This window comes from Loxodonta africana, chromosome 15, assembly GCF_030014295.1.
Source record: "Loxodonta africana isolate mLoxAfr1 chromosome 15, mLoxAfr1.hap2, whole genome shotgun sequence".
In the NCBI taxonomy this organism is placed as follows: domain Eukaryota; kingdom Metazoa; phylum Chordata; class Mammalia; order Proboscidea; family Elephantidae; genus Loxodonta; species Loxodonta africana.
Genome location: NC_087356.1, coordinates 83,463,409 through 83,479,195, shown reverse-complemented (window position 1 = coordinate 83,479,195; position 15,787 = coordinate 83,463,409). Strand labels below are relative to the sequence as shown.

At 39.9% G+C, this 15,787-nt stretch overlaps 1 protein-coding gene across 3 annotated transcripts in view; it reads right to left on the bottom strand.

Annotated features, from left to right (window-relative positions):
• The window catches only part of LOC111752836 (NXPE family member 1), an 85,741-nt gene extending 70,407 nt beyond the window's left edge, over nt 1-15,334 (bottom strand). For 2 of the 3 annotated variants that reach the window (XM_064269038.1, XM_064269041.1), the window contains exon 1: nt 15,235-15,334. In XM_064269038.1, the coding sequence (XP_064125108.1) occupies nt 15,235-15,303 (69 nt within the window). In that variant the 5' untranslated portion in view covers nt 15,304-15,334. The remainder of the gene's footprint in view (nt 1-15,234) is intronic. The other variant, XM_064269039.1, reaches the window with a different exon arrangement.
• Nucleotides 15,335-15,787: the final 453 nt, after the last annotated feature.

The following is a 15,787-nucleotide window of genomic DNA, read 5'->3' as shown; positions in this document are numbered from 1 at the left end:
AAGTGAGTATGATATCTTGGCGTTTTTCTTTTGGGATCTACCCTATATGGGGTTTGTTGAGCTTCCTGGATTGTCAGCTTTTCATCTTTCATGATATTGGGAAAGCTTTCTATCAGCAAATCTTCAATGGCCCTCTCTGTGTTTTCCACTTTCTCCCCCTGTTCTGGAGCTCTAATCACATGCAAATTTTTGCTTTTGATTGTATCCTACATTGCTCTCAGGGTTTCTTCATTTTTTTTTTTTTCTGATTTTTTCTCAAACAAAGTGGTATCTAAGGATCTGTCTTCAATTTTGCTCATCCTGTCTCCCCTTATTTCAGATTTGATCCTAAAACTTTCTCTTGCCCTGTCTATTTCTGAAATCTTATTTATCTTTTAGATTTCTAATTGCTGTTTTGTATGATTTCTAGTTGTTTATTTGATGTTTTGTTCCTGTATTATTTTCCTGATTTCTTCCATTGTTTTGTCTGTCTTTTCCATGGTTTTGTCTATTTTTTCCTTATTTTTGTCAGCATTTTCCTTCATCTGTTCAAGAACCCTAAATATTAGAGTTTTGAATTCCCTATCAGGGAATGTTTTATTTTGGTTGCTTTCTGGGGCCATCGCCTCCTGTTTTTATTATTATTATTGTATGTTTTGATATTGTCTGATGTCTCAGGACATTCAGGAATTATTTTCTTCATTTATTGATTGTGGATGATTGTTCCATCCTATTTTTCATTTTATTTGGTTATGTCTCTGCAGGTGGGCTGGCTATGTTTTGTTGCTTGCTCGTCTATGGGCACAATACTTCTCACCACCTTGTCCAGGGGGACAGGGCTGGTCACTCAGCTATGGTGCAGCAGGACAGGTCCAGTGGAGGTAAAAGGGCAGGGATGAGTAGTTTGCATCACGAACTGGGGGCGACAGGGAAGGGCTTGGGGGCCTTTCAGGGTGAGGTTCAGGGGGCCATGTTGGTACTGCTCAGGGGCATGGCACTTGGCACATGGTACAGATAGGCAGGAGGGAAAGAGGATGTGATGTGCAGAGCTAAGTGGGCAGGTGAAAGAAGAGAGAGAAACAAAAGCAAAAAAAATTTTTTTAAAGGCAAAAAATTGAAGTAAAAAAATAAAAAGAACAAAGTAAATAAAATAGTGGTATGGTAGGATTTGGTGGGTGGAGGTGGGGCAGACCTAGTGAGGCTGTGTGCTGTTGGATCTCTTGATGAGTGATGTGGCTTGGCCTGTTGAGAAGTGGCATGGGTGGCACATGGGACTAGTTATAAGGGAGAAAGGAAAGGAGAGAGAGAAGAAACCAACAATCAAGCAAATAAAAAAAAATAAAAACAATGAGAACAGAAAATGTGGGGGACCAGCTGTTGGGGGTGGGGTAGAATTGGGATGGCAGTGAGCTGATGTAGCTTGGTACGGCTCGTGAGGAAGGGGTAGAGGTAGTGCAGGGCTTAGGTTGGAGGAGGAAGGAAAAGAAGAAGGGGAATGGTAAAGAAAAGTTTAAAAATATATGTAGTGCTGAGGGAGCTGGCCCGTGGGGACGGCTCCGACCTGGGGAGGCCGTGTGCCAGACACTTTCTGGTTGAGTGGTACAGCACAGCCCACCAAGAAGTTGGGGGTGGTGCATGGGGCTGGGTGGATGGGAGAAAGAAAGGAAGGGGGAGAGAGAGAAGAAACAATAACAGAGAAGAAGAAAATGAACAAGTAATAAATAAAATAGTGCTGAGGGAGCTGGTAGGTGACAATGATGCAGACCCAGGGAGGCTGCGAGCAGTGACTCTCCAACTGAATTGTGCAGCTCAGCCCCTCCAGAAGGGATGGGGGTGGTCCACAGTGGTGGGTGAGTGGGAGAAGGAAAAGGAAGGAAAAAAGAGAGGAAGAAGAAACAGAAAGAAAGAAAGGAAGGAAGGAAGGAAGGAAGGAAGGAAGGAAGGAAGGAAGGAAGGAAGGAAGGAAGGAAGGAAGAAAGGAGAGAGAGAGAGAGAGAGAAAGAGAGAAAGAGAGAGAGAAAGAGAGAGAGAAAGAGAGAGAGAAAGAGAGAGAGAAAGAGAGAGAGAAAGAGAGAAAGAGAGAAAGAGAGAAAGAGAGAGAGAGAGAGAGAGAGAAGAGAGAAAGAGAGAAAGAGAGAAAGAGAGAAAGAGAGAAAGAGAGAAAGAGAGAAAGAGAGAAAGAGAGAAAGAGAGAAAGAAAGAAAGAAAGAAAGAAAGAAAGAAAGAAAGAAAGAAAAGAACAAAGCAAACAAACCAAAAAATCACAGCCTGTCAAGAAGGGGAGGAGATGGCACACAGGGTTAGCTGGGAAGGAGAAAGGAAAGGAAGGAAGGAAGGGAGAGAGAAAGAAGCAACAACAACAAAAGCCAAAAAATAAATAAATAAACAAGCAAAAAATACAAACTAAAAAACAAAAAAATGGTGCTGAAGGGGCCAGCTAGTGGAGGTGGGGTGGACCCCAGCGGCAGTGAGCTAGTGTCTTTCCGGCTGAGAAACCATGGCCCATTGGCAAGCAGTGGAGGCTGCATAGAGGGAAGAGGGATGGGGGGTGGGAAAGTAAGTATCCCTGGTTAAAGGGTGCTCCGTCTCCTGCTGGGGAGCTCCGTGGAGTTACCTTCCTGTACTCCCTGTCTGAAGTACTTGGTGGCTGAGGTCCAAGATGGTGAATCTAGGCAGCAGTGAGCTGGTATCTCTCTGGCAAAGGGACCATGGCCTATTGGCAAGTGGCATGGGCCTTGTACAGGGAGGAAGAATGTGCAGTGGGAAAGTGTGTATTTCTGGTTACCAGGTGCTCCGTCTCCTATTGGGAGCTCTGTGAAGTTGCTTTCCCATAATCCCTGTCTGAGTTCTTTGATGGCTGTAGCCAAAGATGGCAAATCTGGCCACGTTAGCTAGTATGGGACCTCCATTCTGTAGCTTTCCTTGTTCCCTGTTCTCTGTCAGTTTCTTACTCTATTCAGTGCTTGATCGAGTTCTTTATTCCTTTATTTGGTACTTAGGGTTCCAGAATTGGAACCAACATTTAGGTTGTTTACAGTTTGGGGCTTACATCATTCAGGCCTCTTCATAGAAACCGGACCAGTAGGCTATATATGTATAAAGAAATATTAGAAATTGACTCACATGATTGTGGAGTCTGGCAAGTCTGAAAGCTGTAGGGAAGGCTGGCATGCTGGAAACTCAGCAGGAGTTGATGCTGCAGCTTTAAGGCCAATTTCTTCCCTGGGAAACCTCAATTTTTGTGCTTACAGCCTTCCAACAGATTGGATGATGCCCACCTACATTATCTAGAGGTTTTTTTTTTTTTTTTTATCCTATACTTAAAGTCAACTGATTATAGATGTTAAGCACATCTACAAAATACCTTCACCTAGATTAGTGTTTGATAGAATAACTGGGCACCATAGCCTAGCCAAATTGACACATAAAACTACCTATCACAGGGCTATTGCGAATAGAACTGCTATGAATATTCATATGCAGTTCTCTGTATGGAAAAAGATTTTCATTTTTCTCGATACCCAAGAATGGAATGACTGGATCATATCATAAATAAATGTTTAACTTTTTACACATCTACAAAAACATGTATTGCTTTGGATCTGTAGGTAAATTTGGGGAGAATTGCTCTCTTAACAATATGGAGTATTTCAGTTCACAAACATAGTTTATCTCTCACTTTAAACTGTAGAGATTTGGTTTTATGCATTGCAGGGTGGATCTTCAGAAAGCCTGAGCTTTTTACCAACTCCTGTACTTTACTGGGAAGCAAACTACAAACTCTCCATTGCAATGGACAATAGATAAAATCTCTATTCAGTTCTTTTCAGTCTTCCAGCTGTTGTTTTCTGCCATACTGCTTGGATCTCCCCTGGGCGCACATAGATCAGGGATTCGTAAAGGGTTAAAATAGATAGTGGTTTATACCCAGATTTTGAGCCTCTTCTCTCTGAGGCTTGTGTCCTTTCTGGGATATTCCTGCTCAATTTCCAACCACTCTGATTGCTTTGAACTCCATCATCTGATACCTCTGAGCCATAAGTCTGCAGTTTCTGGATTGAGTTCAAGGTGCCATGCACAGTATAGCCTGAGGTGTGTCCAAGGGGAGGAGCTGTGAAAATGTGACCCTGACCCAGCATGGTTCCCTTCTTTTAAGGGTCACATCCCCTCCAGTTTCTGCCAGTTTTTGGCCATTCTCTAATGCTTTCAAATAATTGTCTTTTTATGTATATATATTCTCCAGAATTTAATATCATTATCTGTGAGAAAGTTAGTCCCGTATAAAACAGCCTGCAATCGCACCAAGTGGAACTCCTGTGTAATTTTTTTTTAAAATAATTTTTATTGAGCTTTAAGTGAATGTTTACAAATCAAGTCAGTCTGTCACACATAAGGTTATATACACCTTACTCCATACTCCCACTTACTCTCCCCCCGATGAGTCAGCCCTTCCGGTCTCTCCTTTCGTGACAATCTTGCCAGTTTCCAACCCCCTCTACCCTTCTATCACCCCTCCAGACAGGAGATGCCAGCGCAGTCTCAAGTGTCCACCTGATACAAGTAGCTCACTCTTCATCAGCTTCTCTCTCCTACCCATTGTCCAGTCCCTTCCATGTCTGATGAGTTGTCTTCGGGAATGGTTCCTGTCCTGGGCCAACAGAAGGTTTGAGGACCATGACTGCCGGGATTCCTCTAGTCTCAGTCAGACCATTTAAGTCTGGTCTTTTTATGAGACTTTGGGGTCTGCATCCCACTGATCTCCTGCTCCCTCAGGGGTTCTCTGTTGCGCTCCCTGTCAGGGCAGTCATCGGTTGTGGCCGGGCACCATCTAGTTCTTCTGATCTCAGGATGATGTAAGTCTCTGGTTCATGGGGCCCTTTCTGTCCCTTGGGTTCATAGTTATCGTGTGACCTTGGTGTTCTTCATTCTCCTTTGATCCAGGTGGGTTGAGACCAATTGACGCATCTTAGATGGCCACTTGTTAGCATTTAAGACCCCAGACGCCACATTTCAAAGTGTGATGCAGAATGTTTTCGTAATAGAACTATTTTGCCAATTGACTTAGAAGTCCCCTTAAGCCATAGTCCCCAAACCCCGGCCCTTGCTCTGCTGACCTTTGAAGCATTCAGTTTATCCCAGAAACTTCTTTGCTTTTGGTCCAGTCCAGTTGAACTGACCTTCCGTGTATTGAGTATTGTCCTTCCCTTCACCTAAAGTAGTTCTTATCTACTAACTAATCAGTAAATAACCCTCTCTCACCCTCCCTCCCTCCCCCCCCCTCGTAACCACAAAAGTATGTGTTCTTCTCAGTTTATACTATTTCTCAAGATCTTATAATAGTGGTCTTATACAATATCTGTCCTTTTGCTTCTGACTAATTTCACTCAGCATAATGCCTTCCAGGTTATGAAATGTTTCACAGATTCGTCACTGTTCTTTATCGATGCGTAGTATTCCATTCTGTGAATATACCACAATTTATTTAACCATTCATCCGTTGATGGACACCTTGGTTGCTTCCAGCTTTTTGCTATTGTGAACAGAGCTGCAATAAACATGGGTGTGCATATGTCTGTTTGTGTGAAGGCTCTTGTTTCTCTAGGGTATATTCCGAGGAGTGGGATTTCTGGGTTGTATGGTAGTTCTATTTCTAACTTTTTAAGAAAACACCAGATAGATTTCCAAAGTGGTTGTACCATTTTACATTCCCACCAGCAGCGTATAAGAGTTCCAATCTCTCTGCAGCCTCTCCAACATTTATTATTTTGTGTTTTTTGGATTAATGCCAGCCTTGTTGGACTGAGATGGAATCTCATCGTAGTTTTAACTTGCATTTCTCTAATGGTTAAAGATCGAGAGCACTTTCTCATGTATCTGTTATAAAAACATTAGCTGCCTGAATATCTTCTTTAGTGAAGTGCGTGTTCATATCCTTTGCCCACTTCTTGATTGGGTTGTTTGTCTTTTTGTGGTTGAGTTTTAATAGAATCATATAGATTTTAGAGATCAGGCGCTGGTCAGAGATGTCATAGCTGAAAATTCTTTCCCAATCTGTAGGTGGTCTTTTTACTCTTTTGGTGAAGTTTAGATGAGCGTAGGTGTTTGATATTTAGGAGCTCCCAGTTATCTGGTTTCTCTTTGTCATTTATGGTAATGTTTTGTATTCTGTTTATGCCTTGTATCGGGGCTCCTAACGTTGTCCCTATTTTTTCTTCCATGATCTTTATCGTTTTAGTCTTTATGTTTAGGTCTTTGATCCACTTGGAGTTAGTTTTTGTGCATGGTGTGAGGTATGGGTCCTGTTTCATTTTTTTGCAAATGGATATCCAGTTATGCCAGCACCATTTGTTAAAAAGACTATCTTTTCCCCACTTAACTGACACTGGGCCTTTGTCAAATATCAGCTGCTCATATGTGGATGGATTTATATCTGGGTTCTCAATTCTGTTCCATTGGTCTATGTGTCTGTTGTTGTACCAGTACCAGGCTGTTTTGACTACTGTGGCTGTATAATAGGTTCTAAAACCAGGTAGAGTGAGGCCTCCCACTTTCTTCTTCTTTTTCAGTAATGCTTTACTTATCGGAGGCTTCTTTCCCTTCCATATGAAGTTGGTGATTTGTTTCTCCATTACATTAGAAAATGTCATTGGAATTTGGATCGGAAGAGCATTGTATGTATAGATGGCTTCTGGTAGAATAGACATTTTAACTATGTTAAGTCTTCCTATCCATGAACAAGGTACGTTTTTCCACTTAAGTAGGTCCTTTTTAGTTTCTTGTAGTAGTACTTTGCAGTTTTCTTTATATAGTTCTTTTACATCTTTGGTAAGATTTATTCCTAAGTATTTTATCTTCTTGGGGGCTACTGTGAATGGTATGGATTTGGTGATTTCCTCTTCAATGTTCTTTTTGTTGATGTAGAGGAATCCAAGTGATTTTTGTATGTTTATCTTATAACCTGAGACTCTGCCAAACTCTTCTGTTAGTTTCAGTAGTTTTCTGGAGGATTCCTTAGGGTTTTCTGTGTATAAGATCATGTCATCTGCAAATAGAGGTAATTTTACTTCCTCCTTGCCAATCCGGATGTCCTTTATTTCTTTGTCTAGCTTAATTGCTCTGGCCAGGACCTCTAGCACAATGTTGAATAAGAGTGCTGATAAAGGGCATCCTTGTCTGGTTCCCATTCTCAAGGGAAATGCTTTCAGGCTCTATCCATTTAGAGTGATGTTGGCTGTTGGCTTTGTATAGATGCCCTTGATTATGTTGAGGAATTTTCCTTCAATTCCTATTTTGGTGAGAGTTTTTATCATAAATGGGTGTTGGACTTTTTCAAATGCCTTTTCTGCATCAATTAATAAGATCATGTGGTTTTTGTCTTTTGTTTTATGTATGTGGTGGGTTACGTTAATGGTTTTTCTAATATTAAATGTATAAAGCCCACTTGGTCGTGGTGGATTATTTTTTTGATATGTTGTTGAATTCTATTGGCTAGAATTTTGTTGAGGATTTTTGCATCTATGTTCATGAGGGATATAGGTCTGTAATTTTCTTTTTTTGTGATGTCTTCACCTGGTTTTGGTATCAGGGATATGGTGGCTTCATAGATTGAGTTAGGCAGTATTCCGTCATTTTTTATGCTTTGAAATGCCTTTAGTAGTAGTGATGTTAACTCTTCCTCTGATAGTTTGGTAGAACTCTGCAGTAAAGCCGTCCGGGCCAGGGCTTTTTTTTGTTGGGAGTTTTTTGATTACCGTTTCAATCTCTTTTTTTGTTATGGGTCTATTTAGTTGTTCTACTTCTGATTGTGTTAGTTTAGGTAGGTAGTGTTTTTCTAGGAATTCATCCATTTCTTCTAGGTTTGCAAATTTGTTAGTGTACAATTTTTTGTAGTAACCTGATAGGATTCTTTTAATTTCAGTTGGGTCTGTTGTGATGTGGCCCATCTCATTCCTTATTCGGGTTATTTGTTTCCTTTCCTGTATTTCTTTAGTCAGTCTGGCCAATGATTTATCAATTTTGTTAATTTTTTCAAAGAACCAGCTTTTGGCTTTGTTAATTCTTTCAATTGTTTTTCTGTTCTCTAAATCATTTAGTTCAGCTCTAATTTTTATTATTTGTTTTCTTCTGGTGCCTGATGTATTCTTTTGTTGCTCACTTTCTATTTGTTCAAGTTGTAGGGACAGTTCTCTGATTTTGGCTCTTTCTTCTTTTTGTATGTGTGCATTTAAGGATATAAATTGACCTCTGAGCACTGCTTTTGCTGTGTCCCAGAGGTTTTGATAGGAAGTGTTTTCATTCTCGTTGCATTCTTTGAATTTCCTTATTCCCTCCTTAATGTCTTCTATAAGCGAATCTTTTTTCAGCAGGGTATTGTTCAGTTTCCAAGTATTTGATTTCTTTTCCCTGATTTTTCTGTTAATAATTTCTACTTTTATGGCCTTGTGGTCTGAGAAGATGCTTTGTAATATTGCGATGTTTTGGATTCTGCAAAGGTTTGTTTTATGACCTAATATGTGATCTATTCTAGAGAATGTTCCATGTGCCCTAGAAAAAAAAGTATACTTTGCAGCAGTTGGGTGGAGTGTTCTGTATAAGTCAATGAGGTCAAGTTGGTTGATTGTAGCAATTAGGTCTTCCGTGTCTCTATTGAGCTTCTTACTGGAAGTCTTGTCCTTCTCCGAAAGTGGTGTGTTGAAGTCTTGTAGTATAATTCTGGAGGTGTCTATCTCACTTTTCAGTTCTGTTAAAGTTTGTTTTATGTATCTTGCAGCCCTGTCATTGGGTGCATAAATATTTAATATGGTTATATCTTCCTGGTCAATTGTCCCTTTTATCATTATGTAGTGTCCGTCTTTATCCTTTGTGGTGGGTTTAACTTTAAAGTCTATTTTGTCAGAAATTTGATATTGCTACTCCTGCTCTTTTTTGCTTATTGTTTGCTTGATATATTTTTTTCCATCCTTTGAGTTTTAGTTTGTTTGTGTCTCTAAGTCTAAGGTATGTCTCTTGTAGCAGCATGTAGACGGACCGTGTTTCTCTATCCAGTCTGAGACTCTCTGTCTCTTTATTGGTGCGTTTAGTCCATTTACATTCAGCGTAATTATAGATAAGTATGTGTCTAGTGCTGTCATTTTGGTGCCTTTTTATGTGTGCTGTTGACAATTTCATTTTTCCACTTACTATTTTGTGCTGAGACATTTTTCTTTGTAAGTTGTGTGTTCCTCACTTTCATAGTATTTGACTTTATGTTTGCTGAGTCGTTATGTTTTTCTTGGTTTTTATTTTGAGTTATAGAGTTGTTATACCTCTTTGGGGTTACCTTAATATTTACCCCTATTTTTCTAAGTAAATTGTAACTTGTATTGTCCTATATCGCCTTGTTTCCCTCTCCATATGGCAGTTCTATGCCACCTGTATTTAGTCCCTCTTTTTGATTATTGTGATCTTTTACATATTGACTTCAATGATTCCCTGTTTTGAGCGTTTTTTTTTTTTTTTTAATTAATCTTAATTTGTTTTTGTGATTTCCCTATTTGAGTTGGTATCAGGATGCTCTGTTCTGTGACCTTTTGTTGGGCTGGTATCTGATATTATTTGTTTTCTGACCAAACAATTTCCTTTACTATTTCTTGTAGCTTTGGTTTGGTTTTTGCAAATTCTCTAAGCTTGTGTTTATCTGTAACTGTCTTAATTTCGCCTTCATATTTGAGAGAGAGTTTTGCTGGATATATGATCCTTTGCTGGCAGTTTTTCTCCTTCAGTGCTCTCTACATGTCATCCCATTGCCTTCTTGCCTGCGTGGTTTCTCCTGAGTAGTCTGAACTTATTCTTATTGATTCTCCTTTGCAGGAGACCTTTCTTTTCTCCCTGGCTGCTTTTAAAATTATCTCTTTATCTTTGGTTTTGGCAAATTTGATGATAATATGTCTTTGTGATTTTCTTTTTGGATCAATCTTAAATGGGGTTCGATGAGCATCTTGGATAGATATCCTTTCGTCTTTCATGATGTCAGGGAAGTTTTCTGCCAACAGATCTTCAACTATTCTTTCTGTGTTTTCTGTCCTCCCTCCCTGTTCTGGGATTCCAATCACACGCAAGTTATTCTTCTTGATAAAGTCCCACATGATTCTTAGGGATTGTTCATATTTTTAAATTCTTTTATCTGTTTTTTCTCAGCTATATTGGTGTCCATTCCCTTGTCCTCCAGATCTTCCACTCTGCATTCTAATTGCTCGAGTCTGCTCCTCTGACTTCCTATTGTGTTGTCTAATTCTGTAATTTTATTGTTAATCTTTTGGATTTCTGAATGCTGTCTCTCTATGGATTCTTGCAACTTATTAATTTTTCCACTATGTTCTTGAATAATCTTTTGAAGTTCTTCAACTGCTTTATCAGTATGTTCCTTGGCTTTTTCTGTAGATTGCCTTGTTTCATTTCTGAGGTCATCCCGGATGTCTTGAAAAATTCTGTAAACTGGTTTTTTATATTCTGTATCTGGCAATTCCAGGATTGTATCTTCATTTGGGAAAGATTTTCATTCTTTTTTGGGGAGTTGTAGAAGCAATCATGGTCTGCTTCTTTATGTGCTTTGATATCGACTGCTGACTCCGAGCCATCACTAAGATATTGTAGTTATTTATTCTACATTTGCTCACTGAGTCTTATCTTGTTTTGTTTTCTTTCAATATACGTAGATGGGCTACTAGATTGCTCTGTCTTGATTGTTGTAGCCCTTGACTCACCTATGTCCTATTACCAGGTGGTTTGTGCTGTTACCAGATATATAAGCCTGAATCCATTCACTATTCTTGAGTAGAATCTGATTTTGGGTTATCAAGTGTGTGGTGCAGACTGTCACCTATCCACCTAGAGAAGTAGTAGTGATAACTGTGAGCACCAGGTTCTACTAGTAGCAGAGGTTCACTCTCCAGGGGGGGCAGGATGCTGACAGGCTTCCCCCAAGTGTCCATGAGGTAGATGTGTCTCTATTCCTAAAGCACCTTTGTGGGTGGGCTCTGCAGCTGTACCTTAGGCTCCCAATGCAAGTACCTCTGCAGATTGGTAGGTGTCACCCTTCTTAGACCCCTAAGGCAGGAGGCTAGGTGGTCTGGGGGGAGCTTCAGCCCTCAGTTCCCTGTTGTGCATCAGTGAGGGTCCTGGTGAATAGGCAGATATATCACACCTGGGAAACTTGTCTTTCCAGTAATCCGCTAAAACAATTACAGTCAGATCCCTATCAGGATGCCTTTGCATTATAATAGCCACCTTGTTCCCTGTAGGGATGAAATCCCAAGACTGTGGATCACATATGCTTGGCTGGAGCTGGTTCTGTGTTTTTAGTCCAATTAGGGAAGGATCTTTGGTCCCTGGGTTTTTTGTAGCTGCTTCTCTTAGGCCAGGAGAATGGGTTAGGAAAAGACCAAAAAAAAAAAAAAAAAAACAAAAGAAAGAAAGAAAAACCACAGCGCAGTTCACGCTCTGGCTCCGGAAATTGCAATGTTAATGAAGCCGCCTGGGAACGGGAGGGGAGGGTTCAGACAAATAGGAGAGAGTAGCACCCTGGAATATAGACAAAGTTACTTATCTTGCTTGGGATGACTGTTTTATCTGAGATTCCCGAGGGGCGCATCGACTGTGTGTGCTGGCTGGGTAGAGTTTGCCCTGGAGGGTCAGGCCCGCATCCTGTGCTTGCGCTGTCTCAGAAAAAAAGCCGCGGTTAATTCCTCCGCTCCCAGTCCAAAGCCCAGCGCCAAGATTCCCCAGCTGGGACGCCGTACTCCCCGCTCAAAACCAGTCTCTGCCTCCCGGTGACTTGTCCTCCTGTCAGCCGCTTTGCTGCGCTGCCTGCGTGCACTGGCTGGGCTTCCCCCGAGGTCACTTCTGGGGGCTAGGGCTGCATCCCGTGTTTGCGCCATCTCAGGATACCGTGCTCAGCTCCCCTCCGCCCAGTCCAAAGCCCGGCGCCAAGGTTTCCTGACTGGGACCCTGTCTCCAGGCTCCAAAAACAGTCGCTGCTTCCCCGTGGTTGTTCGTTCTTAGTCTCTGTCACTCAGGTCAACTCTTTAGATCTGTGTTGGATGGTCGGGGTTCGTAGATTGTCATGTATGTGATCGATTCACTTGTCTTTCCGAGTCTTTGTTGCAAGAGGGATCCGAGGTAGCTTCTACCCAGTCAGGCATCTTGGCCCCGCCCCCCTCCTGTGTAATTTTATCTTACTATTTGATAATTTGTTCTATCTGTTTTCAACTCCATTTTCTCTCCTTTGTTGACTCCTTTTGTGTCTATAAATTTTTTTTTTTTTTTTAGTATTTCATTTCCACCCTCAGTTAGCTTGTCAGGTATATGTTCTTTTACTCTACTTTAGAAATTTCAACATGCATCTTTTCCTTAATGAAATCTAACATAAACGTGTACTTTTACTAATTCCCAGAGCACGGAGAACCTTAGAAAATAGAAACTCCATGTCCATTTAACCCCGTCACATTTTTTTTTGTGCTTTCATCATCAAGTATTTTAATTCTAGAAATACTTAAATCTCCATAATAATTATTACTATTATTTTGTATAATCTATTCATTTACATTTACACACAATTTCCCTTTCCATTGCTTTTAAATTCTTCATGTATTTCTGTGCTGTCATTTGGGAGCATTTTTCTTCTGCTTGAAGAAGTGCCTATGTGTTTCTGTAAGTCTGACTCGCCTAGTGGTAAATTCTTAAACTTGCATTTCCCCCTCTTAGTTTGCTTGATTTTTGAGAGACATAGTTGCTGGGTATATAGAACTATACAGGTTTTTTGTTTATGTGAATTTTATTTTGGTCGGCATTTTGAATGTATTATTCCGTTTTCCTTTTACTTCTCTAATTACCCTTTTCTCTTACTTTCTCTCTGGGATCTTAGCCTCTCAAACCCTTACTGGTTTGTACTTTTACTAATTCCCAGAGCACGGAGAACCTTAGAAAATAAAAACTCCATGTCCATTTAACCCCGTCACATTTTTCTTTGTGCTTTCATCATCAAGTATTTTAATTCTAGAAATACTTAAAACTCCATAATAATTATTACTATTATTTTGTATAATCTATTCATTTACATTTACACACAATTTCCCTTTCCATTGCTTTCAAACTACTGGTTTGGTAGTTTTCTGATGCTTCAAACAGATTGAAAAACAATTATCCGGCTTTTCTAGTTGTTCTTGAAAGGATATTTGGTCTAATACAAGCTAGTCTGCCATTTTGGGGCAAAAATTATATGTATAATTTTATATAGAATTCATATCTATATGAATTCTGTATCTATAGGAACTCTATATCTGCCTTCCCACCTACCTTCCTACCTAACCACTCACCCTTCCACCCACCAACACACCCACCCACGTACCTACCTAACTGTCTGCCTGTCTACCTATCTACCTACGTACCTATCTATCGTCTATCTATATAGAAGGAGCCCTGGTGGTTCAGTGTTTAAGCTCTTGGCTGCTAACTGAGAGGTTGGTGGTTCAAACCCACCCAGTGGCTCCATAAGAGAAAGACCTGGCGATCTAGTCCTGGAAAGATTACAGCCTAGAAAACCCTATGGGGCAGTTTTATTCTGTCACATGGGGTCACTATAAGTTGAAAATTGTCTCGACGACACCTAACAACAACAATGTATGTGTATGTATAGTGTTATTTTAATATAATTTTCTAAATAAATGTTTATATAGCCGGTATATAGAAATGCAAGTGATTTTTTTTATACTGATTTTATATCATCATAGATCTGCTACAAAGATGATTGACAGTGGTCATATTGGGCACCTTTGTCTTGTTCCATTACTAATTTCAATATTTCATCATGTTTGATTAAATGTATGATGTTTGATATATGATATTTCTTTGATATATGTGATATTTTTTATGCCTTCTATTAGATCAAGGAGGTTGCTTCTATTCAGTTTTTTTTTTAATCATTAAATAGATGTTGAATTACTGTCAAAAGCTTTTTCTGATTCGTTGAAATGATTATGCTTTTTTTCTCCATTTACCTCTAAATGTAGTGAATTACATTAATAGCTTTTCTAAAGTTAAGCTACCCTAGCATTGTCAGCAGAAACCACCTTGTTCATAATATATAGATGACATTTTTCCACATAGTTCTGTTGCACTGTTTGTGAGAGTACATATTAAAGCAGTGTGACAAAAATTTTAATAAATTATGTATGCCTATGTCATAATTCCAAGAAATCTGAACTGGGTATATCACAGAGAACTCAGTCGAGTCCATAAAGAATCACGTACAAAGCTTTATTTCAGTTGTTTGTGTATCTGTGTGTGTAGTGGTGGGGAATTAGAGGGACTTTAGTATGCAGTAATACGAAATGGGTAAGAAAAAATATAGAGTATGTGTACTCTAGGATGCTATATAGCGCTTAGAAGCAACTCACTAGACTTACATCGAATATGAGGCGTTCTTTGAAACATAGTGCTAAGGTTACAAAACTTTATCACAAGATTCTTTATGGAAATGAAAAACATACACAGAAAACACAATTCCAGGATATACGTACACATATTCAAAGACACAAATTAAAAAATCTTCCTGCTTTCCTGCCTTTGTTTTGAAACATCCTGCTGCCCACTGGATGACTTGCCCCCTATACCAATTCCAGGATGTACATACACACATTCAAACACACAATTTTTTTTAAAAAAAACCTCCCTGCTTTCCTGCCTTTGTTTTGAAACATCCTGCTGCCCCTGCATGACTTTCCCCCACACCAATCCAAACTCTTGACCACATATGAGCTGTTCCACATTCTAGTTTCTGTCACATATTTAGACATCTCCCACCCAGACAATGTCACACATAAAAGAAGGCAAAGAAATATTATCGTAGACATAGTTTCACAGACTTTTCCCTTTCTCCAACTAGATGTTAAGCTGAGCGACTATAGTTGCCTATAGATGTTTGTTCCTCACGGGGCATTGGGTAACCTTGCTAGTTCGTTATTAGAAATGTATTTAATCTTTAGGCCATGGCATAGTCAAACTCAGCCTGTCCTGTCAGGCCATCAGTTTTTCTCTGTCGTTTTTTGTTTGCCTCCCACAATTTTGTTCTGACCCTTTCCCCTTTTCTTCTCTCTCTCAGACCTGTGGCAAACGTAGTCTTTCTAATTTCTTTTGCTTTACTTTCTTCCCCTCCCTCACTGACTACAGGCAATATTAGAGATAAGAAAATGAACAGTTTCCATAGTTTTGGTTACTCACTTGTTTTAATGTCTTCCTCACTGGATAGTCAGAAAAGTATGAGCTCTTAACTGGTTCTCGTGGCTGCATAATACTGGTTTCCTCTTGTCTGTGAAGTATGCTTATTTCCATTGGCTGCTATTTTTTGTCACTTGGTTTATTGTTGTCTTGGGTGTAGATTTAAAGAGGCAGTAAAGAAAAGTGTAGCTAAGAAATGATATAATTCCACAGACTCCTAACTGGGTTAACTGGGTGTTTCCCAGATACTCTTCGAGATTCCTGTTTCTCTCTCTGTTACCAGGGACCCTCAGGCATGGAAATATCTTAGTTCTAAGAAAACTCCTTTAGGTCATTGTGTAAAAATATTCCAACGGCTCTATTGTATGGTTAGACGTTCCTCTGGGGTCTCAGCTCCAAATAAGAGGATGTATAGTCAGTGTACCTCACTCAGAGAGCTGGTGGGTGGTTGAGATATTTCTACCAGTTTGAAAAGGCTCTCTAGTAGGTACAGAAGGATCATTTGCTCTGTAGTGTAGGGAATGATGATGCGGCTCAATTTCCCGCTGAGGAGGCT